The sequence below is a fragment of the Pan troglodytes genome, chromosome 16 (assembly GCF_028858775.2).
Source record: "Pan troglodytes isolate AG18354 chromosome 16, NHGRI_mPanTro3-v2.0_pri, whole genome shotgun sequence".
NCBI lineage: Eukaryota > Metazoa > Chordata > Mammalia > Primates > Hominidae > Pan > Pan troglodytes.
The window spans coordinates 16991384-17013889 of NC_072414.2; the positions used below are offsets into that span (position 1 = coordinate 16991384).

Below are 22506 nucleotides of genomic sequence, written 5' to 3' on the forward strand. Positions count from 1 at the left end.
CCTCCCATTGTCTCCAGCTATCAGCAGAAAGGATAGCTCCTTCCTGCCTCTAATCTTCCCTCCTCTGCCTTCTGCCCTGTTCTGGCTGAGTCCTGGGCTTTTATGGATGTCAGAGGGGAGGAAATGTATGCCCATTGGTCCATGGGCAGCCATGGGCGGGCCCAGGAAAAAGCACCGTGAGTTTTGCCTCCAGTCTGCAGGACTGGCAGCCTAGCCTACAGGTGGAGCTTCACTGGGGACCCATCACCTTCCACCCAGGAGCCTGTCTGCCTCCCACAACCATCCATGGCACCCAGGCTGCTGGCATCAAGGGGTACTTGCAGGCCAGTGCCAAGCCACCCTCGGACCCCCTCATCTTCCCCTCCCATGCTCCTGCTTCTCAGTGTCCAAAGTCCAGAAGGGGCTGAGGTGGCAGGGGACTGGCATGTCAGCACTGCTTCCAATGTGTGCACACCTGGCTGGGCAGTGACAGCACCCTGCTGGGTCCCAACCCCACTCTGAGATCAGAGCACAGAGCCAGGAGGTGGGAGAGACCAGACAGCAGGAAGAGGTGCCTCCAAGCCTGCAAGGGGCAAGGGGGGCGTTCCCAGGCTCCCCAAGAGTGCAGGGATGCCTGAGTCTGCAGCATTGGCTTGGGTGGCTGGGTGGTGGGCTAGGGTGGGGACAGAGTAGGGGAGTTGGATAAACTCCCGTCTGCTCCATGGAGTGGGAGGTCCAGGTCTACAGCTACAGCTGCAGTTTGGGCAGCTGCAGCAGCACCCAGGGAGCTCCCATTCCAACTCGGAAGGGCAGGGCTCCCACTTGTCCTCATCCTGCCAAATCCAGGGAGCATACAACCCCGGCCACACCTCTCCCCTGCAGCTGGCATGATGGCAGCAGCCACTGCCATCACAATCACAGCCTATTGTAGCCTCAAACTCCTGGGCCCAAGTGATCTTTTTACCTCAGTCTCCCCAATGGCTGGGGCCACAGGCATGTGCCACAATGCCCATCTAATTGTTTTTTTATTTTTGTAGAGAAGGTGGTCTGGCTATATTGCCCAGGTTAATCTCTAATTCCTGGATTTAAGCAGTCTTCCTGCCTCTTCCTCCTACATGGCTGGGATTACAGGCATGAGCGACTGTGCCCAGCTCCTGATAAATCCTTTCTTAATCAAAGTCTTCATCAGCAGCCTTACTTACCACAATCTTCCCAGATGATCTCAAGTATCCAAGGAAACTAAAAGTAGCCACTGCTGACAAAACTGTTGGGTTCCCTGATATTGTGCAAGAATAAAATGATGCTAGGTCTTCTGTTAGCTAGCTCTTCTTCTGTAACAGTCTCTTTCTATGTATTAATCAAAACTGATGCAACTTTTTAAAGAACTATTCCTAGAAACTTTCTCCCTTCCCAGTCAGAATTAATGTATTATTTATCCATTTAAAGGACTATATAAGTAGGACATGCTTTGGGTATATAACAGCACTTACGGCCATTTACTTTGTGGTTCAGTGATTTCTGTGTGCTTCTGACTTGTATATACTTTCAGCCCTTGTAGAAGTAGTGGTGGTAGTTTTCCCACCTTAAATTTATCTTTATCATCCACCTTTATCCACAGTCCTCCTCATGATTAGCACATTGTCAATAAATATTTACTAAGCTGAACTGAAAGTTTTTATTATGCATAAATACTAAGATGTCCATGTCCATGGTCATGCAGGAGAGCAGAAGATAATTTTTTTTTTTTACCAGTGTATCTATTGCTAACAATTGCTTCAAGGTCAGGAGCCAACTCATGTATTAGACATGTAAATCTTGTGAAAATATTCATATTGGAAACAGCATGTAGCAAGTGCAAACAGAACTAAATAAATCCTTTAATTTATCACAGTCCCTTCGAAGTATGAATTCTTCTTCTAGCATTACATCAAATTTGATAAAATCCAAAAATATTTTATCTCAATGTTTTAAAAGTGTTGATGCTGTATACATTGAGTTATTGTACAATTGAATGGAACCCACATTCAAAGTTTTTCCTCAATGTTAAAATTAAATGGTTCTCTCTGTGATTCCTTCTGTTTGCAGTTCTTCTCATTTCATTGTTAGAATTTGCCTCTACAAATGTAATTCATTTGGCATTGCAGACGTTCTGATCTTTTCAAATGTGTATTTTGACAGGTGCCTCATACATTCATCCTTGGTTTGTGCTGTGGGCCTAAAGTTTATATCTCTCCAAAATTCATATATTGAAATCTAATTCCCACTATGTTGGTGTTAAGATGTGAGGCCAGGCTGGACACAGTGGCTCACACCTGTAATCCCAGCACTTTGGGAGGCCGAAGTGGACAGATCACGAGGTCAGGAGTTCAAGACCAGCCTGGCCAACATGGTAAAACCCCATCTTTACTAAAAATACAAAAATTAACCAGGTGTGGTGGCACACGCCTGTAATCCCAGCTACTCGGGAGGCTGAGGCAGGAGAATTGCTTGAACCTGGGAACCAGAGGTTGCAGTGAGCTGAGATTGTGCCACTGCACTCCAGCCTGGGCAACAGAGCAAGACTCCATCTCAATAAATAAATAAATAGGGGCGGTCTTTGGGATGTGAGTAGGTTAAGGGGGTTGGGGAGCTGTCATGAATGGGTTAGTCCCCTTATAAAAGAACCCATAGGGAGCTACTTTGCCCCTTTTGCCCTTATGCCATGTGAAGATGCAGCAGTAAGTTTGAGAAACAAACCTCACCAGGTAACAACTCTGCTGGCACCTAGATCTTGGACTTCCCAACCCCCAGAACTGAGAATAATAAATTTGGTTTATAAATTACCCAGTCTAAGGTAATTTGTTACAGCAGTCCAAATGGACTCAAACAGGTTGTAAACACTTGAAAAATGAGTATCTGTATTGAATCGCATATTTTAGCCGTAGTTTGCTTGTAGGAGTACAGCCTATGGCCAAAGAATTAATAGCTGGCTCTCATTTGAATGGCCAAGATTTGCTCTCTATTTCCAGTATTTTATTTTTGTGCCTGTATGTTGGATACAGGCAAATTTTTACACAATAAACCAGAAAAGTTCAATAGTCTTTCATTCTCTGCTTTCACTAACTTCTTTTAAGTATATTTCAACAATTATCTTAATATTATCACCAGTAGATTAAGCGTACTGTTATAAACACTCTATTTATTCAAAGCTTGAATTGAGCCAGCTGCTAATAACATTTTTTTAATTAGCATTGCAACCATATTCACCTACCATATTTTTCCCTCTCCTTTGATTTCTGGGCCATTACTCACTTTCACAATTTGTATGTGACTCACCATTCTATACCTACTTTTGCCTTACCTTAAAATATTTTTTGATTTAATACATTTACATTTTTTCTCCTTTTGCTTTTGGAATTGTATTACTATCACGGGGGGTTTTCTTTTCCTTTTTCAAGAGTTTCTCAAAATTCTTGACCAAAGCCCTATCCCCTGAAGTGAGTAATATTCTTCACTATATTACCGCATCACATGTTTACATCAGGCTAAAGTAAGAAACACTACTCGTGTTCTGTAGCTAATTGATAATTGTTAAAATAAACTTAACAATTGATAAAAAATTATAGAAAATGATTATTTTAAGGTTCTTTATACTTGTAATCTTTGTAAATAATATGAGTTATCACCTCTTTCTGTAGCTAATTGTATAGGGAGCACACCCAGTTAGTGGCATATTTCTTAACACATTTCTGATATCAAGAATAACAAATACAATGCAGTGGGGAGTGGAGAAAAGAAATTAAGTGTGGCTACATCTGCAAGTAACAATTGCAGCCACTTTGTCAAGGGTTAAACAATCGTCAATGAGCTATACACATTGTTTGTCAACAGAATAACTGAATCAAGAGGTTCCAACTCATTGTTTCATTCCCATATACCTGAACATCTAGGACATGAAGAAATAGAGTGTATGTGTTAATAGGCAAAGTTGTAGTAATGACTTCTACCTATTGGAAGCAGTTATCTATTTTCCTGTTACTATCTAATTTTTACACAAAAATACCTCAGATGAATATTGACAGAAACTCAGAAAGAAGTATGGCATAAACTAATATGAAGGTAATGTAGTAATGGCAGAAAGTTACAGCTTAAAAGTTTTTACAGTGGGAAGACTATTGTAATAGTGAGAGCCATGTATAAGTTTGTTTTGAAATAATGTACAGCTAAAGAGTATAATGCTCGAATTTTTGTATATGAAGTTTTTGTAATTCAACAAGTAGGGTTAAGAGACAATAAGAATTACACAGAATGTTGGATTTTATTTCACGTCTGTTCCTCTTGTCAGACATTGCCATCTTTCCCATGTTTCGTCAGGTCTTCAGTAAGTTAACAACATTCACTCTGCACAAAGTACCACATGATTTATTGTATAAATATAATTGGAAATACACTGTGGTTCCTCATATCCTCAAGCTTATAATTCAGTTTGGAGACTACACTATATAAATGTAGAAATGCCATAATTATGCTTATAAATTGATTTTTCAAAACATGCAAATTAATTTGTTAGAAACTGAATACATAAGTATGGGGGTGCCATATAAAATAATGATCAATGCCAGTGGGATTAATCAAAGAAAGTTTCTTGGGGAAGTGAATTCTAAACAGAATTTGGTATATTTGTTTATTTAGCACTCATTTTATGTTTTCTAATTATAAATATAACGTATTCTCATATTCTCAAGATAATAAATTTGCAAATTTTAAATTTGTAGGAAGAGTAAAAGGAACTAAGATCCCACTGTCCAAAGGTAATCATTATTCAGGTTCTGCTCTTTTCCTTCCATTTGGTTCTCTGATATTTCCTTCATGGTTGCCATTATATCACATATTCAATATTATGACCCACTTTGTGTTTCAGTCAGTGTCTATACATACAACTTTGAATGATACAAATGTCTCATAGAAACTAAGTTTAATCAAATCAAGAAACTAAGTTTAATGCCAGTCTATATCAATGTACCGTTTCCTTCTAGCTAAATATTTAGGCTTTTCCAAATTTTGTTAACATAAATAACTCCAAAGATATTTTTATTAACATTTTCTCTTAGTGTTACTTTCCTAAGGTAGACTTTAACCATTTACTATATTATAGAAAATGATCATTTTAAGATTCCTTATACTTGTAATATTTGTAAATAATATGTTATCACCTCTTTCGAATTAGTTATTTCTTCTTGATATTTTATTGCATTGATCAGAATTCCCAGAATTGTAATTGTAATATGCTAATTATTAAATATTACATTCCTTCTCATGTTAATAGTTATTATTTTGTAAATATGATGCTATTAGCAAATTTTAGATTAGCATCCTTAATATATTATTTAGATGTTAGTAATTGCACTTTTCCCTAAAAAGGCTCTTTTTGCGGCTTTTTGCCCTCGCCGCCCCGGCTTTTTGCCGCCGCGGTATTTTGCCCCCGCCGCCGTGGCTTTCGATCCCCGCCGCCACGCTTTTGACGACGCGGCTTTTTACCCCCACCGCCGCGGCTTTCTGCTCCCCGCCGCCGCAGCTTTTTGTCGCCGGGTCTTTTTGCCCCCGCTGCCGCGGCTTTTTACCCCGCCACCGCGGCTTTTTGCCCTCGCCGCCGCGGTTTTTTGCCCCCGCCGCCGAGGCTTTTTACCCCAGCCGCCGCTGCTTTTTGCGGCTTTTTCCCCCCGCCGCCGCTGCTTTTTGCGGCTTTTTGCCGCCGCCGCCCTCGCGGCTTTTTTTGCCCCCAGTCCAGCTGTTTATTTGCCCCCACCACCGCGACTTTTTGCCCGCGCCACCGGGGCTTTCTGCTCTCGCCGCCGCGGCTTTTTGCCGCCGCTGTATTTTGCCCCCGCCGCCGCGGCTTTTGCGGCTTTTTTACCCCAACGCCGCGGCTTTTTGCTCCCCGCCGCCGCGGCTTTTGCTGACGCGGCTTTTTGCGCCCCCCCCCCCGCCCCACCACGCCGACGAGGCTTTTTGCGGCTTTTTTCCCCCGCCGCCGCGGCTTTTTATGTTTTTTTGCCCCCGCTGCTTTTGGCCCGCGCCGCCACGGCTTTTTTCCGCCGCGGTATTTTGCCCCCACCGTCTCGCGGCTTTTTGCCGTCGCCGCCGTCACGGCTTTTTGCCCGCGCCTCCGCGGCTTTGGCCGCCGTGGCTTTAGTTGACGCGGCTTTTTGCGACCCGCCGCCACGGTTTTTGCCAACGCGGCTTTTTACCCCCACCACCGCGGCTTTTTGCCCCCGCCGCCACGGCCTTTGCGGAGGCGGCTTTTTGCGCCCACCGCCGCGGCTTTTTGCCTTCGCCATCACGGCTTTTGCCGACGTGATTTTTTACCCCACTGCTGCGGTTTTTTGTTCCCTTCGCCGCGGCTTTTTGCCCCCGCCGCCGCGGCTTTTGTGGCTTTTTGCCCCCGCCGTCTCGCGGCTTTTTGCCGCCGCCGTCACGGCTTTTTGCCCCCGCCACGGCGGCTTTTGGCCGCCATGACTTTTTGCACCCACCGCGGCGGCTTTTTGCTCCGCGCCGCCGCGGTTTTTGCCAACGCGGCTTTTTACCCCCATCGCGGTGGCTTTTGTCGACACGGCTTTTTACCCCCCGCCGCCACGGCTTTTTACCCCCCGCCGCCGCGGCTTTTTGCCCGCGCCTCCGTGGGTTTTGGCCACCGCGTCTTTTTGCCCCCGCCGCCGCGGTTTTTTGCCGCCGAGGCTTTTTGCCCCCGTCGCCGCTGCTTTCTGCAGCTTTTTTCCCCGCCGCCGCGGGTTTTGCCGACGTGGCTTTTTGCTCCCCACCGCCGCTCCTTTTTGTCCCCGCTGCCGCTGCTTTTTGCTCCCGGCCGCCGAGGCTTTTTGACTCCTTCGCCGCGGCTTTTTTCCCTCGCCGCCGCCGATTTTTACCCCCGCCGCCGTGGCTTTTTGCACCTGTCGCCACTGCTTTTTGCAGCTATTTCCCCCGCCGCCGCAGTTTTTTGCTCCCCGCCGCCGCGGGTTTTGCCGACGCGGCTTTTTGCGCCCACCGCCGCGGCTTTTTGCTCCCCGCCGCCCGTTTTTGTCCCTGCAGCCGCGGCTTTTTGCTCCCCGCTGCCTTTTCCCCTGGTCGCGGGTTTTCGCCCACACCGCCGCGGTTTTCTGCCCCAGCCGCCGAGGCGTTTTGCCCCCGCCGCCACTACTTTTTGCGGCCTTTTGCCCCTGCCGCCGCGGCTTTTTCCCCCACCGCCGCGGGTTTTTGTCGCCGGAGCTTTTTGCCCCTGCCGCCGTGGCTTTTCCCCCCGACGCCGTGGCGTTTTGCCCGCGCGTCCGCGGTTTTTTGTCCCTGCCGCTGAGGCTTTTTGCTGCCGTGGCTTTTTCCCCCCACCATCGCGGCTTTTTGTGGTTCTTTTGCCCGCACTCCCGCTGCTTTTTGCCCCCGGCGCCGTGGCTTTTTGCCACCGCTGCGGATTTTTACCCCCGCCTTGGAGGATTTTTCTCCCCGCTGCCACGGCTCTAAGGGCGGGAGCCGCAGACTCGGCTGCTAGCTCCACTGGCGTCCTGGCAAGGGCAGCGCCAAGGGGCGCTCCTGGTCCAGTCTCCCGGCTCGGGGGTTCTTTGCCTAGGCGTCGGCGCCCCGGGCTCCCTGCCTCGGCCTCTGTGGCCTGCATAGAGCGGCACTGCGCGCGGAGGCGATGGGAGAGAAGAAGGAGGGCGGTGGCGGGGGTGATGCGGCATTCGCCGAAGGTGGCGCAGGGGCCGCGGGCAGCTCCAGAAGCTCATCGGCATCTTCATTGGCAGTCTTCGCGGGCTGGGCGCCAAGTGCACTGTGTCCAACGACCTCACCCAGCAGAAGATACCGACCCTGGAGGTAAGGGGTTCGGGGACCCGGGTTGGGTTCCAGGAGGGGCCCGGACACCTCCCTCGGGGCCCCAATTCGCTCCTGGCCGAGTTGCATCCTTGAGCCCACGTCGCGCCCTTGGAGTCTTCCCCTCCCTCCTGCATTCGCTGATGCGACAGCAGGAGGACCCGGGACCAGCCCTCACCTTGAGCACAATTTGTGGGGCGGGTGCATGGTGGGAACTGGGATGGAGGCTCCAGGGTCCTGTGGGTGGGGAGTGGGCTGCGTGTAGACATCCCCTTCCACCCTGAATTTCCATTTGGTAAGGCTCTCTCATCTTGTAGGTGAGGAAACCAAAGGCCTGAGGAAGAAATGACTTGCCAGGAACCCCTGTTAAGGAGAAGTAACAAAGTGTGCTTATTAAAGGAGAACTGAGATGGGAGTCAGACCTGGAGGCCCACACCCTTGGTTAAGACATTGTACGATCTTGAGTCTGGCCTGTTGACTGAGAGTGAGTCACTCCATCCTCTTCTGATTGTGGGGTCTTGATCTCAAGGGGTTTCCTGCAGGAAAAAGCAAATGGGTTTGCTTTCCTAGCTCTGTCCAGTATCTTAGGGACCCTGAGGACTGAAGAGATTCTTGTAGAGCCATCTGGCGTATGTCATGGGTGGGCCTTTTTTGAAGATCAGTCTGCCCAGTAAGCTGGCTCAGCCCGAATGAACTCTCTTAAATCTTTGGAGTTGTCTCTGTACTTTTAAGGGCTTCTCATCCTTGCACCAAAAGATACCCTGGAAATTAGGTGGGAAAACCTTAACTTTTGTGGGGCCTTGTGTTGGTCTTAAAAGTTCATGCACATGGCCAGGTGTGGTGGCTCACACCTGTTATCCTGTTCTGGATCCCTTGAGTCAAGGAGTTTGAGACCAACCTGGACAATGTAGTGAGACCTCGTCTCTACAAAAAATAAAATATTAGCCGGGGGTGGTTGTGCACATCTGTAGTCCCAGCTACTACTGTGGCTGAGGCGGGAGGAGCACTTGAGCCTGCACTGAGCTGTGATCTCACCAGTGTACTCCAGCCTGGGCCACAGAGCAACACCTTGACTCAAAAAAAAAAAAAAAAAAAAAAAAACAATAAGAAAAATTCTTGAAGATTTTGCATTCTGTCCCACTATCCATTGGTTTTCATGTCAAGATAATGTCATAAATTTTTTACAGTTGCTTCCAGAAGGAGTAGCCTTTTGATCTAGTGCACGGTGTCCAGTCTTTTGGCTTCTCAGGGCCACATTGGAAGAAGAATGCTCCTGGGCCACTCATAAAATACACTAATGCTAACAACAGCTGATGAGCTTGAAAAAGAAAAAAAATGATTTGTGCATAATTTTCATGATACACACCACCACAAATAGGCGGAAAAGTCCTTGTAGTCAAAGGGTTGGACACGGCTGATCTAGTGTCTTGTCATCCGTTTTGGCTTTCTCCCTGATTCCAGAATGCAGGTAGAGATGTAGAGACGTGCTCTCAGGACAGCTGTTGAATTAAAAAAAATCATTGTCATTTATTCCCAAGCACAGCTGTTTGTCATTTGCATTGAAAATGTCTCCATTCAAACACTGTCACATATAAAATCTATTTATATGTCTGTATTTTTCTGTTGTCTTGGCCTTTGTAGGCAGTAGTGTGTTTTAACTGAGCAAACTGTCCTTCCAAATAATGAAGCCAAAGTCAGCCTACCTGCTTGCCATTTTTCTTCCCCTTCTATTTTTCTAACCTGAGGATAATTGTAAGAATGAATTAAGATTTGTGTTTAAGGCCGGGCACAGTGTCTCAGGCCTGTAATCTCAGCACTTTGGGAGGCGGAGACGGATGTATCGCTTGAGCTCAGGAGTTGAAGACCAGCCTGGGTGACATACTGAGACTCCGTCTTGTATAAGTAAATTAAAATTTAAAAGAAGAAGAGAAAAAGACCTGTGTTTAAAATTTTAAAAAAGGGGGGAAAGTGTAATGCAAAATGTGGACTATGCCAGCTATGATTGGGAAAAATAATTTTTCATACAGCATTATCTGTAGACTTGTATTAGCAGCATACTGATCATAAGCGTTTTTCTTTCCTCAATTATGATGAGGTAAGCTACTTTAAAGTGTGGTGGGGCTTTCTTCCGCGTGGCTCCTGGAGGGGTTGAGTCCCAATTTAGCCAATTAATTTGGGTTTAGTTTTGATATGGATAAGGGAGACCAGCTTCATTCATGGTGCACACACAGTTTTGCCAATAAGGAAAAAAAAAGCCACCTGAATGTTTCTACTCATTAGATGCTATCTGGAGAGCTCCTACCCCACTGCCACCAAGGCCCGGGCCCTTAAAAAGACACAATGCAGCATTTCTGTATCTCATACTGTATTCTGCAGGATGCTCCTGTGAAAGAAAGTTGTGATGCATCAGCCATCTCCCTCCTGAAGATCCCTGCGGATGAGGATTTGTGTTTTAAAGGTTCTCAGAAGTCCTGCACCAACAGTTCTCAAACTTATTTGTCCAGGGGATCTTTTCTTCCACTGAACGTAGTTGGGGAGACACGGCCTTAAGCCTTGAGCAGAGAAAGAGACAAGAAACTGTTGTCTCACTTACAACCAAGTGTTGTGTTTGTGTTTTAGGTTTTTATGAAACTGAGGTGCTGTTTGAGGTTCTAAATCAGATTGGGTGGTTGAAGAGAGGCTGTTATCCTTGTAGACTTAGCCAGCCATGAGAGGTTGCCTTTTGTTGAAGGAGGTGTTTTACAAAGGGAAATAGAGTGTCTCCTGGGCATCGCATTAGCACTTAAATACAAGTATCACTGAAATGAAATGAAATGATGAAATGAAAAAATGAAACGACGAAATGATGAAATGGTGAAATGAAATAAAACGAAATGATGAAATGAAGTGAAATGATGAAATGAAATGGTGAAATGAAGAAATGATATGAAATGATGGAATGAAATGAATTGAAATGATGAAATGAGGAAATGAAATGATGAATTGATGAAATGATTAAATGAATGACGAGATGAAAAGATGAAATGAAATGAAGTAATGAAATGATTAGATGAAAAGATGAAATGAATCGATGAGATAATATGAAATCATGAGAAGAAATGATGAGATGAAATGAAATCATGAGATGAAATGATGAAATGATGAGATGAAGTGAAATGATGAAATGAAATAAGGAAATGATGAGATGAAATGAAATGATGAGATGGAATGATGAAATGGTGAGATGAAATGAGGAAATGAAATGATGAAATGAAATGAAGTGTAATGATGAAATGAAATGAAATGATGAAAAGATAAAATGATGAAGAAATGACATGAAATGATGAAATCAAATGATGAAGTGAAATGATTAAATGATGAAATGATGAAATGGTGAATAGATGAAATGATCAAATGAAATGACGAGATGAAATAAGATGAAAAGATGAAATGATGAGATGAAATCATGAGATGAAATGAAATGATGAAATGCAAACGATGAGATGAAATGATGAAATGATGAAATGAAATGATGAAGTGAAATGAAAAAATGAAATGAAAAGATGAAATGATGAAATGATATGAATTGAAATGAAATGAAGTCAAATGATGAAATTATGAAATAAATGATGAAATGATGAAATAAATGAAATGAAATGATGAATTGCTGAAATATGATGAAATGAAATGAGATGAAGAAATGAGATGACAAGATGAAATGAGATGAAATCATGAGATGAAGTGAAACGATGAAATGTTGAGATGAAATGATGAAATGATGAGATGAAATGATAAGACGAAATGATGAAATGAGATGAAATGATGAAATAATGAGATGAAAGGATGAAATGGTGAGATGAAATGATGGGATGATGAACTGATGAAATGGTGAAATGAAACGAGGAAATGAAATGTAATGATGAAATGAAATGAAGAAGTGGAATGATGAAATGATGAAATGAAAAGATCAAATGATGAAATGAAATGCTGAAATAATGAAATGATGAATTGATGAAATGATCAAATGAAATGAAATGACGAGATGAAAAGATGAAATGAGATGAAATGAAATCATGAGATGAAATCATGAGATGAAATGAAATGATGAGATGAAGTGAAATGATGAAATGACGAAATGCAATGATGAGATGAAATGAAATGAAAGGATGAAATGAGGAAATGAAATGATGAAATGTAATGATGAAAAGATGAAATGATGAAATGATATGTAATGATGAAATGATGAAATGAAGTCAAATGTTGAAATGATGAAATGAAATGATGAAATAATTGAAATGAAATGATGAGATGAAATGAGATGAAAATTTGAAATGAAAGGATGAGATGAAAAGATGAAATCATGAGATGAAATCATGAGATGAAATGAAGTCATGAGATGAAATGATGAGATGAACTGAAATGATGAAATCAAATGAAATGTTGAGATGAAATAATGAAATGAAGTGAAATAATGAAATGAAATGTTGAGATGAAATAATGAAATGATGAAAGGATGAAATGAAATGAAAGGAAGTGAAATGAGGAAATGAAATGATGAAATAGATGAACCAAAAATACTTATGCATATTTTTTCTTGGCATCCTTCTAAGAGTATTTTAGTGGGATTAATTTCTAAAAATAAATTGCTATTCAATGGCTATACAGGTGGCCTTTGCACCACAGGGGTTTGAACTGTGCACGTCCACTTAGAAAAACCAACAATTCTACATCCTTCTCCACACCCTGCCCATGAAAAGGATGAGGATGAAGACCTGTTGGATCATCTACTTCCATTTAATAACTAGTAAATATATTTTCCTTATGATTGTCTTTTTCTTTTCTCTGGCATGTTAAGAATACAGTATATGAGACATATATTAAATATGTGTTAATTGACTGTGTTATTTGTAAGGCTTACAGTAGGCTATTAGTAGTTAAGTTTTGGGGGAGTCAAAGTAATAGTGGATTTTCTACTGTGCAGGGCGGCCAGCACCCCCAACTCCGTGTTGCTTAAGGGTCAACTGTACATGTTCTTTCCTTTCCTGTAAGAGAAAAATGATGAGAAGGTCTTTTCTCCAATAAGTGTATTCAAAATGTAGCAGACTTGAAATGTGTTGGCGCCACCATTTTGCGTCTCACTTTGAAAACTGATTATTAAAAATCGTACTAAAGCCTACCTTACTTTTCCAACCTTAGAAAAAATGTTACAAAGAAAAGGGGTGAAGCCATGCCAGTTTGCCCTGAAATTTGAAATTATCTTTTAAAAACATATTTTTACATTAACTACTTCCAAAATAGAGATCAGTTGCATACAAATGGCAGGTCACCCTAATCCACCCTATGACTGCACTTAGATTCATGAGGAATTGTGCCATCTAGAAAGGGCAGAGAAGAGGAGCCACATGCTTCGATTCTGTTGTCACTATGTACTTACTGCTAGGAAGAGGGCATGTTTGTGTATTTTTATGCTAATTATTATCCAAGTTGTTAATGATCTAGGCTTTCAGAACCATATAAAGATTTTTTCCTTTCAAATATAAACTATCTTGCATTGTTCTTCTGATCATATGAGGGATAAATTTGACTAAATATTCTTCAGACCATAATATTATGTCCATAGAAATGCCAGTAGCAAGAGTAGAATCAACCACAACTGCCTTTGTAATTATTTAAAGCATGTGTGCCTATAAGTAATTGACATTTTATATAATCAAGAATCTTTGATATAATAAGCTCTCAACTATTTGAAACATGGCTCACATTAATTTTATATGCAAATATATATAATATCATTGTATATGAATCTAAATTTTGGACTTTAGAACAGCTTCTTAGAATCTTGACTTAAATGTCCACAGTAATATTTGACTTAAAAAATTTAGCACACTGTCACTATGATGAAAAAAATTACTATAAAATTATTTAAAATATTTTTCCACCCTAACATTTAGACTATTCTCACATTTGTAGTTAAAACCTATTGCGATTGTTCTTAGAATTTAGATAAAAAATGTTCCAGAAAGTTTGACGGAAGCACTTTAGTCAACTTTTATTTGTTGAAGCATGAATAAATAGCATTTCATTGACATTCTAAAAACTATTCAGATTCCCTCTTTGAATTCAAGTGTTTCAAAGATACCTTATTTTAAAATGCCAAAATAAGAATAGAATATGAAGGGCTGGTTATGAGTAATATGATACACATTTATGAGAGGATGAGATCACAATAACAATACCTCCTCTCATAGAGTAGCCAGCAAGTCTCCACTAAATAACAGTGCCTTGATTTTATAGATGTTTCACATGGATATTGAGTTAATGTGAACAATTTGTAGACACAGGAGTTTATTAAAGAATTATATAATATCTTTCAAGTATTTAGAATAGTGTTGAAATTAAGCCTGCATCCTCACGATTTTCAGCGGTGCTGATGCGTAATAAACTCAACCCCTTGCATGCCAAAATTGGCTTAAAGCCCACCCGTTACCCAAGCTACACTTCAAGCATCAAAGCTCAAAAATATAATTTTAAATATGCAAGAGTTTGAGGAATTCACTACTCACACTTTCTTGAACAGTCTCTCCAAGTACATCAAGCACAATGTGAGTAAAGAAATTTTGACCAAAGGATTGATGTTGAATACATTTAATAGCAGATCTAAGATTAAAAGGTGAGAGTGAGGGTGAGAATACTATGAATGCTTCGTGTTCTGACAAACAGAATGTAGCACCCAGGTCCTACCTGCTTGGTTGCATTGCCAGTGCCCACGGTAGGCTATTTTATCCAGGTTTTTAGGTTTTGTTTTGTTTTGTTTTTTTCTTTTCAGGAGAGTTAGTCCAAGACCAATAACTCCATAACTGGTAGATTTGGAAGACTTCAATAGTGCTTAACATTCTATACATAGCTTTATAACAGTTTTCTTTTCCTTTTTTTCTGAGAGATTCTTTTCAATATACCCCATCATGGTTGAACTCAAAGTCATTGCTTATTTAAAATCTACAACTGCTGACGTTTTGTATCCTTTGCATTCCAGGTAATTTTTTTTGTGCATTTTCTGTATTTTTCTCTGTCTACCAAGATATTTCTTAGATTTAATATTTTAATATTTTTCTGAAAAAGTGAGCTTTTGCATTTTTAAATATATACTCAGTTGCTTTACTTCTGCTTTTTCATGTACTATTTCCTCTTTTTTTTTTTTTTTTTTGAGATGGAGTCTTGCTCTGTTGCACAGGCTGGAGTGTAGTGGTGTAATCTCTACTCACTGCAACCTCCAGCCCCCACGTTCAAGCAATTCTCCCACCTCAGCCTCCCGAGTAGCTGAGATTACAGGGGCATGCCACCATGCCAGGCTAATTTTTGTATATTTAGTAGAGAGTGGGTTTCACCCTGTTGGACCAGGCTGGTCTCGAACTCCTGACCTCAGGTGATCCACCTGCCTCGGCCTCCCAAAGTGCTGGGATTACAGGCGTGAACCATGGCAGCTGGATATTTCCTTCATTCTTTATGTTTATTTTACTGGTTTTATCTCTCTCTCACTGTTTCTCTCCTCCTCACATTCACTTTGCAGTTGTCAAATAGCCCAGGTGATGTTACAGATGGACTCCTTATAAAAGGAGGCATTACACATTACACATGCATCTTAGTGGCCTTACAAAAGTGTTTGGTTCATTTGTATTGACTATTCACCTTTAAAACATTTCAATATTCATTGAAATAGCTTCCAACCAATAATATTAGACTTATGTTTCTAGCTTTCTTTTCTGTATTGATATCTACCTTCATTGCTGTTTGTTTAGGAAATATATTCTGTGCCACGTTATTTCCGTGAAAATTGTTTGAATTTGTGGTATGCTCTAGAAAATGTTAATTTTTGTAAGTATTCTGTATGAACATGAAAATGACATGAATTATATTCATGTTCCTTATATAACATTTGCCCTTTTTAAAATCCACTAGCATCTTTTAAAACTTACTCTCAATTTTTTCTTTTATCTGTTACTGAAAGATGTGTGTTTGAAATGTCTATAATGATTTGAGGGCTTATCCATTTCTACTTACTTTCTGATATTTTTGCTTTATGTAATTTGACTCTCTAAATACGTGTGTGTGTGTGAGAGAGAGTGTGTGGTGTGTGTATATATGTATATATGTATCAGGCTAATGCACATTTAAGTCATCACATCTTAATAACAAAACTTTTATCACACTGTTAGGCTAACTTATTTTAATAAATTTTTCTAACTTATGTTCCATTTTGTCTACATAGCAACTTTTTAAAAATTTATATTCATGTATGTTTGTACGTATATCATATATACACACTATCTGTATTGTTTGAACTTCAAAGTTTCTGAAAATTTATGTATTAGTTGCCTCTCTTGTAACTATGATAGTGACGGAATTTTTAAATTTTGCCAATCTTCGTATTTTAACAAAAACATTGTCTACTTAGGTTTAAGTTAATCTTTGATCATTTATACTAATTTGTTTTATTAATTTGTTGTATATATATATAATGTCTCATTTTCTCCTATCAGTTTCTGTCTTCTTCTTTTTAAATTATGACTTTTATTTTTATTGTTTTCATAGATACAACAGAGAAATGCATAATGTCCAGTGAATTTATTACAGTTCCAAAGTCGGTGACGTGCAGTGGCTCACACCTGTAACCTCAACACTTCGGGAGGCCAAGGCATGTGGATCACGAGGTCAGGAGTTGGAGACTAGCCTGATCAACATGGTGAAACCCCATCTCTACTAAAAATACAAAAATTAGCCAGGCATGGTGGCACGCGGCTGTAATCCCCGCTACTCAGGAGGCTGAGGCAGGAGAATTGCTTGAACCTGGGAGGCAGAGGTTGCAGTGAGCCGAGATGGCGCCACTGCACTCCAGCCTGGGCGAAAGAGTGAGTGAGACGACTCCTCAAAAACAAACAAAAAGAGTTGCAAAGTCATACTCAGCTTTCTGCTCTTGTCAGACAATTAAGGGGTCTTTGAATACTTCAGCCCTAATAATTTGCTCCTAACATACATATTGCACTGCTTATCTAATTTTAAACATCTTTTTGATTCAACACCTAATTTTTTATTTAGATCTATCTATGTTTACAATATATTTTTTGCTCTGTGTTCATTCTTTGATTTCAGAACTTCAACCTTTCTGAAGCATGTTTTCAGAGTTTCTCTTTAGTTTCTTTAGTGGAATTCTGCTGGTGGCGTTTTGTTTTTTGTCTCTAAATATGTTATTTAGCCATAGGCTGATGAATATTTTTCTTGGTTGAGAATTTCAGAATGGCATTATTCTTAACAAACAATATTGTTTATTTTACCTTTCATTCTTTCCGATTTCAATATGATTAAAGGTAATTTGATTTTTCTAGTGTTAATTGAAATATTTTTCCCTTCCTGATTCTTTGCTATTTCTCTAGGAGATACGTAGGTGTAGGTTTATCTCCACTGTAGCTTGCTTAGCATGCATGGAATTTTTGAATATGCGGATTAGTGTCTTAAAAAAGTCTAGAGAACTTTCAGCCAAAATACCATCACATATTGTCCCTTCCCAGTTTCCTTCGTCTATGAGAACACTCACTAAACACATGCTACACTTTCTCACTGTATCTTCCATGTCTCTTCATGATTCTGTCCACATTTTGCATTTTGTTAAATTTTCTGTAATGCATTCTGAAATATTTATTAACTCCCACCATGGCCACGTCTAATCTGATGAGTTCATTTTTGAGTTTTTAATTTAAAATACTATATTTTTATACAAACTGCTTTTCAAATTTGCTACATCAATTTTTTAGTCTCCTAAAAATATATTCATTTTTAAAAAAATTTTTTGAAAGCAAATGTGCTTTATAATCTAACAGTGATATTTCTACTAATGAACCTTTGTGTATCCGTTTATACTCTTTTTCTGCTTTCCTTTCAAATGGTGGAATATCATTTCCTTGTGTACTTAGATGCCTTTGAATGACAAATATTTATTTTTCTCTGAAAATTATTTTTGTGGACTTTTGAGGATTAGTGAGAAGAAAATTTGCCAAAGAGAATTTGAATTTTTTTGTGAGTCTACTAAAGGCACCACCATTCTGGGACCACATTATGTTAATTCTTGGCCTAAAGGTGTTTGGACTTATGTTTGGACTGCACATTTAAACAATTTTTAAATAAATTGCTGTAAATCATTAACGTTTGAGTTTCTTTAAATCTGTCCAATCTCAAGTCATTTTTATTTGCCATTTCCAGGGAATGTGAAATGGGACTAATTTATCTCTGATTCTTCTTTATACTGAGGATAGAAATTTTGGTCCTAGCTTTAGGGAGGAGCTCCTGTGTGATGCCCTATCTTGGGAAAAGCTATGTATTTCTTTACGTCCTATGTGATGTATGACAGTAGGAATCTGCACTCATTCATTTTGGTACATGTCCGCAGGGCAAAATCAGTTTCGGTGTTTAGGTATATTTTGTCTGCTCCCTGCATTCCCATGGTTTTGACCTTATGTTTTGCTTTTTTTTGTGAACATACCAGTGCTTCAATTTTTTTCCAGTAATATAATCAACTATATTATGGGAAAGAGAAAAATTTTGATAAAACACAAATTTCATGTTTTCCTACTCTAATTGCCTTTTACCTAAAAATACAGGTAAAGTTTTTTTGTGCTTTTTTGCTATTTCTGTTTTGCTATTCTCTGTTTGTCTGTGTCTTCTCCACGTAGAGACAATTAGGGAATTTTGTACACTCTTGTACCAACTGCTTTGATAGTAACAAAATGTATTTCTCAAACTCCTAGGTATAAAACTCAAGTATCCACAATTTAAATTCTTTTCCCCTCACTTCTACTGTTTCCAGTCTCAATAGAAATCGATGCCAAACCAGAAATACAAGCATTATTCTAATACTTCTCACACATTACAGATATAGATTAAATTTTCTAGATCTCATTAAATACTATCATTTTTCACTACTTGTATCTTAACTGTTAAGTTCAACATTTTCTATAATATTAATATGTTGTGAAAATTTTCTTACTTATTTGTCCCAGGTTCGATGTTTTGCAGTCTCTACCTCACCCTGTGAGGCATAAACATTGTACATTTTGTACAAATAATACATAGTTCATGTGCTTAGAGATTGCACAATTTTTATTTGGTTGACAATAGCTAATGTTTTCTTCTTTATTTTCTATTTCATGATTTTTCTTTATTTGGTATATGCTACATTATCATAAAAATAAGAACGTTTTACAAACTAAAGCAAAAGCAACCCTAAGAATAAAATGCACAAATAAAATATATAAACATACAATTAGATGTACCATGTACCCTTCTAATTTATTTAGACATTTAATTTTAGTACAATTTTAATTAAAGTCTGTGTATTATCTGCCATCGTCTTAGTATTTTTTATATAACAAGTTTTGTAAATCAAAAAGTCTCAATATCATTAAAAACTATCTTGGCAGAGGTTGATGTCCAAGGAATAATTTCTCTCCCAAATTATGCCAATCAGAATTTCACTCGACCATAATTCTTTTAATCAGTTTCAGAGGAATAATACATTTCAAAATTGTTCAAGGAAATTGTTGTAGTTCAAGTACATTTTGACAGGTGTAAAACTGTAGACAGACTGATACACACATATTCTAATTGACTCAAAAGTATACGGGACCTACTTTAAAATCTAGATTTTAAAATGTCGTGTCAACATACACATGTTCTTGTGAAATAATTGCTTTTTATTCTCTGGATAGAATAATTTAATTTTTAAACCTTCAATTCACTGTTCAAAACATTACATAAGGATATGCTTATAAAAATAATTCACAAATAGCTTTTCAATTCAGAAATATATGTGAAAAATCATCAAGCATCTAATGGATTTCAAGGAGAAATGGGTTAGTAATTTATTCCATATGTCTCAATTTTTCCTAGACTCAAGGCTTCCTTTAAAATAATTGTAGGCGTTTAAGAAACCATGTAAACTAAAAAGAAAAAATTGTGACACTGCCGCTTAGGTTTTTTAAATCTTTGGACATGCATCAATATATTTTTAAATTTTATCTTAATTAAACATTGTGAGTTCACCGTCTTCCTGTCAGTATAGCATCCAAGCTGATTATCATAGATTACAAGTTCAACTATCAACTGGGTTCTGAGAGTCTAAAAAAATAAATGAATGTATTTGTTTGGGTATTCTTAAAGCAGGAGTGAGGACACAGCAAAAGTGACACAAGGAAGAGAGAACAAACTAAAACAGGAAAGATAGAAAAGCCAATACCACACGTGTTAAGAGGTAAGTTCCTGTGTTAGATATCTGGGCTTAATTCTATGGGAAACTATGTGGAACATGCCTCAGAATTACATCACTGAATCCAGGGAGATTCTTCTTATTTACCCTCACCTTTTCTTCCCACTTCATGCCAAGTATCAAGCTCCCGTGCAGCTAGAGAAAGTCCTCAGCTAGAAACAGGTGCAAATTCTGGAGATGAGACCTTGTAGAGTGTTAAGAATGGTTTTCTTCCCAGCAGCTACAGGTAAGGAATAGGGGCTGGGCTATTAATACATCTGCTACAAACCAATAAAGCCCTTATGCTCCTTTTGGTGATCGACAATGTATTTAAAAATATTAGATGATCAAGAAGGGCTGCAGGAAGGAGGAAACAGAAACAAACAGCGCACCTCTTGGTTTATTTTTATTCCTTTCATCAGTTGCAAGGAAAATGTGTTGGGATTTCCTGGCATAGAGAATGTCACAAAGACATGTCTTCAATAGTGGTGCTATCCCTAGGGCACAGAAGACCCAGAGAAAGCCCAAATGGCTGCTGGAACAAAGTCAGACATCGTGCCACCTGTCCACACTCCTTGGCTCTGCCATCATGCTGAAGATCGGTTTAAAGGACTGGCTTCTCTCCCCTCAAAATTAAAAGAGCAAAAACTGAGAACCTGAATGTAGGAGACAGCAGTGGATTATGCTGTTCTCAGGGGTCACCTCAGGTTTGGAAGCATTCTTTCAAATTAACCCATCTCAGGCCATCTGCAGAGAAGAAAGGTGGTACCTAACTTTTTTTCTTGTCAGCATCTGGTAAGGGTGTTTTATTGACCAAATATGTTCCCACAACCTAGTTTTTTCTAACTAACTAAATATAGTAGATTTTTAAATTTTATCATCAAAATCTATAGACAATTTTTGATTAAAATAGACTCCACATCTATGTCCTGCTTTTCTTCTTCTTATTAATTACATTGCTGTATCAAAGAACAAGACTTCAGAATCAAGAATATCTTGTCTCTTTGCATTGAATTTATACAAGGTGCTGTTTCTTTAATGCTGTCTCAAAGGATATATTTTTACTCATTAAAAAGGAAGACCGGAATCTAGTATGTACTGCTCCAACATATTAATAATTAAAATTAGGAAGTAAATATGGTCAAAGCTATAGAAAGACTTGAGATGTCATTTATATTGATTACTGTGTAGCACTCTACAAACAGAAATTTTTAAATATTTATATAAATATTTTGTAGCATTTCAAATATTTGAGTGTCTGAAGTTTCTACTCTTATATAGTTCAGATTATCAATTTGAAGACTTACTCCGCTAGTTAAAATGTTTTTAGTCTCTTTTGAGTATTATGTAAAAGCAATTTTCAGTTAAATGTGTTCTGCTTACATAAAACATTAGAAATTATTGAGTATTTAATTACATTTTCATGTTCCTGTAATGTCTTTAGAAGATTTTCATATTATTACCTATCAATATATGTATGCTTTGTCAAAGAAAAATCAAACATATATATCATTGAAATTGAAACCTTTTAAAAGTACTTATTAATTCTATGGAAAAACCACATCCATAGGAACAATTACAATATAATATTGTGAACATGTAAATATATATCCTATGTCTATTTTATATATAAGCATATATGATTAAAAATATAGTTAAGAATTTTTAAACCTAGTATTATAAAGTAAAAATTAGTTAAGCTTCTGATGATTGTTAATTAAGATACTATTATTTTGATTAGGGTGATTTTAAATAAACTAATATTAAATTACATGAAAAAATTCTTTATAAAATATGATTCTTACATCGGTTTTATCACTTTATTCCACTATTTTATTTTAAGGTGACTAGCCTTGTTTAAAATACTGTATTCATCTTAATTAAATTCCATTTGTAAAAAAATTAACAAATGATTTGCTCTATTACACGGTGCGGTTATAAACTGAGTCAGTATCTCAAGATTTATCCCCATTATCATCATCTGTGGCCTTATTTGTTTTATAAATGTATTGTCTTTTTCCATGCCTGTCACATCTCTATTGCTCATTCATTTTTCTCTTTGTCCCTTACAGGGAGCATTGCCTATCTCTAGATTAAGCAAAAGTTGCATATTAACAAAGCACAATAACCTGCTCAATCTTTCTCACACAGAGAAATGTTTGTTAAGTAATTAACGTGTAGATGATGATACAAAGAGCTTGATTAAATTAGATGCCAAAATACCCTTGTGATTCAGAATATGAATGGTATTTAATTTCTTTGAAATCAATAATTGCTGAGTGACATTAATTAATGCCAATATTTCAGAAGTTGTTCTAGTTAGTGAAATGTATACAACATGCAAAAGTTTCAGAACTCTGAAGGGCAACATTATTCTATAGTTAAGAATTAAGAATCAATTCACATTAATTATTGGA

General features: G+C 38.9%; 1 protein-coding gene across 1 annotated transcript; it reads left to right on the top strand.

Annotated features, from left to right (window-relative positions):
• Positions 1-6159: 6159 nt before the first annotated feature.
• Positions 6160-17987, top strand: LOC112207462 (sterile alpha motif domain-containing protein 1-like). Its single transcript, XM_054666842.1, has 3 exons — positions 6160-7821; positions 8136-8302; positions 16387-17987. The coding sequence occupies exons 1-2, from the start codon at positions 6471-6473 to the stop codon at positions 8165-8167; spliced, it is 1383 nt and encodes a 460-aa protein (XP_054522817.1). The 5' UTR covers positions 6160-6470; the 3' UTR covers positions 8168-8302; positions 16387-17987.
• Positions 17988-22506: the final 4519 nt, after the last annotated feature.

Bases quoted from the DNA above. Each gene is read 5' to 3' on its own strand.
- LOC112207462 (XM_054666842.1), top strand. From the start codon at position 6,471: ATGACTTTTTGCACCCACCGCGGCGGCTTTTTGCTCCGCGCCGCCGCG. The intron at 7,822-8,135 runs GTAAGGGGTTCG...CTCATCTTGTAG, and splicing joins AGAAGATACCGACCCTGGAG to GTGAGGAAACCAAAGGCCTG.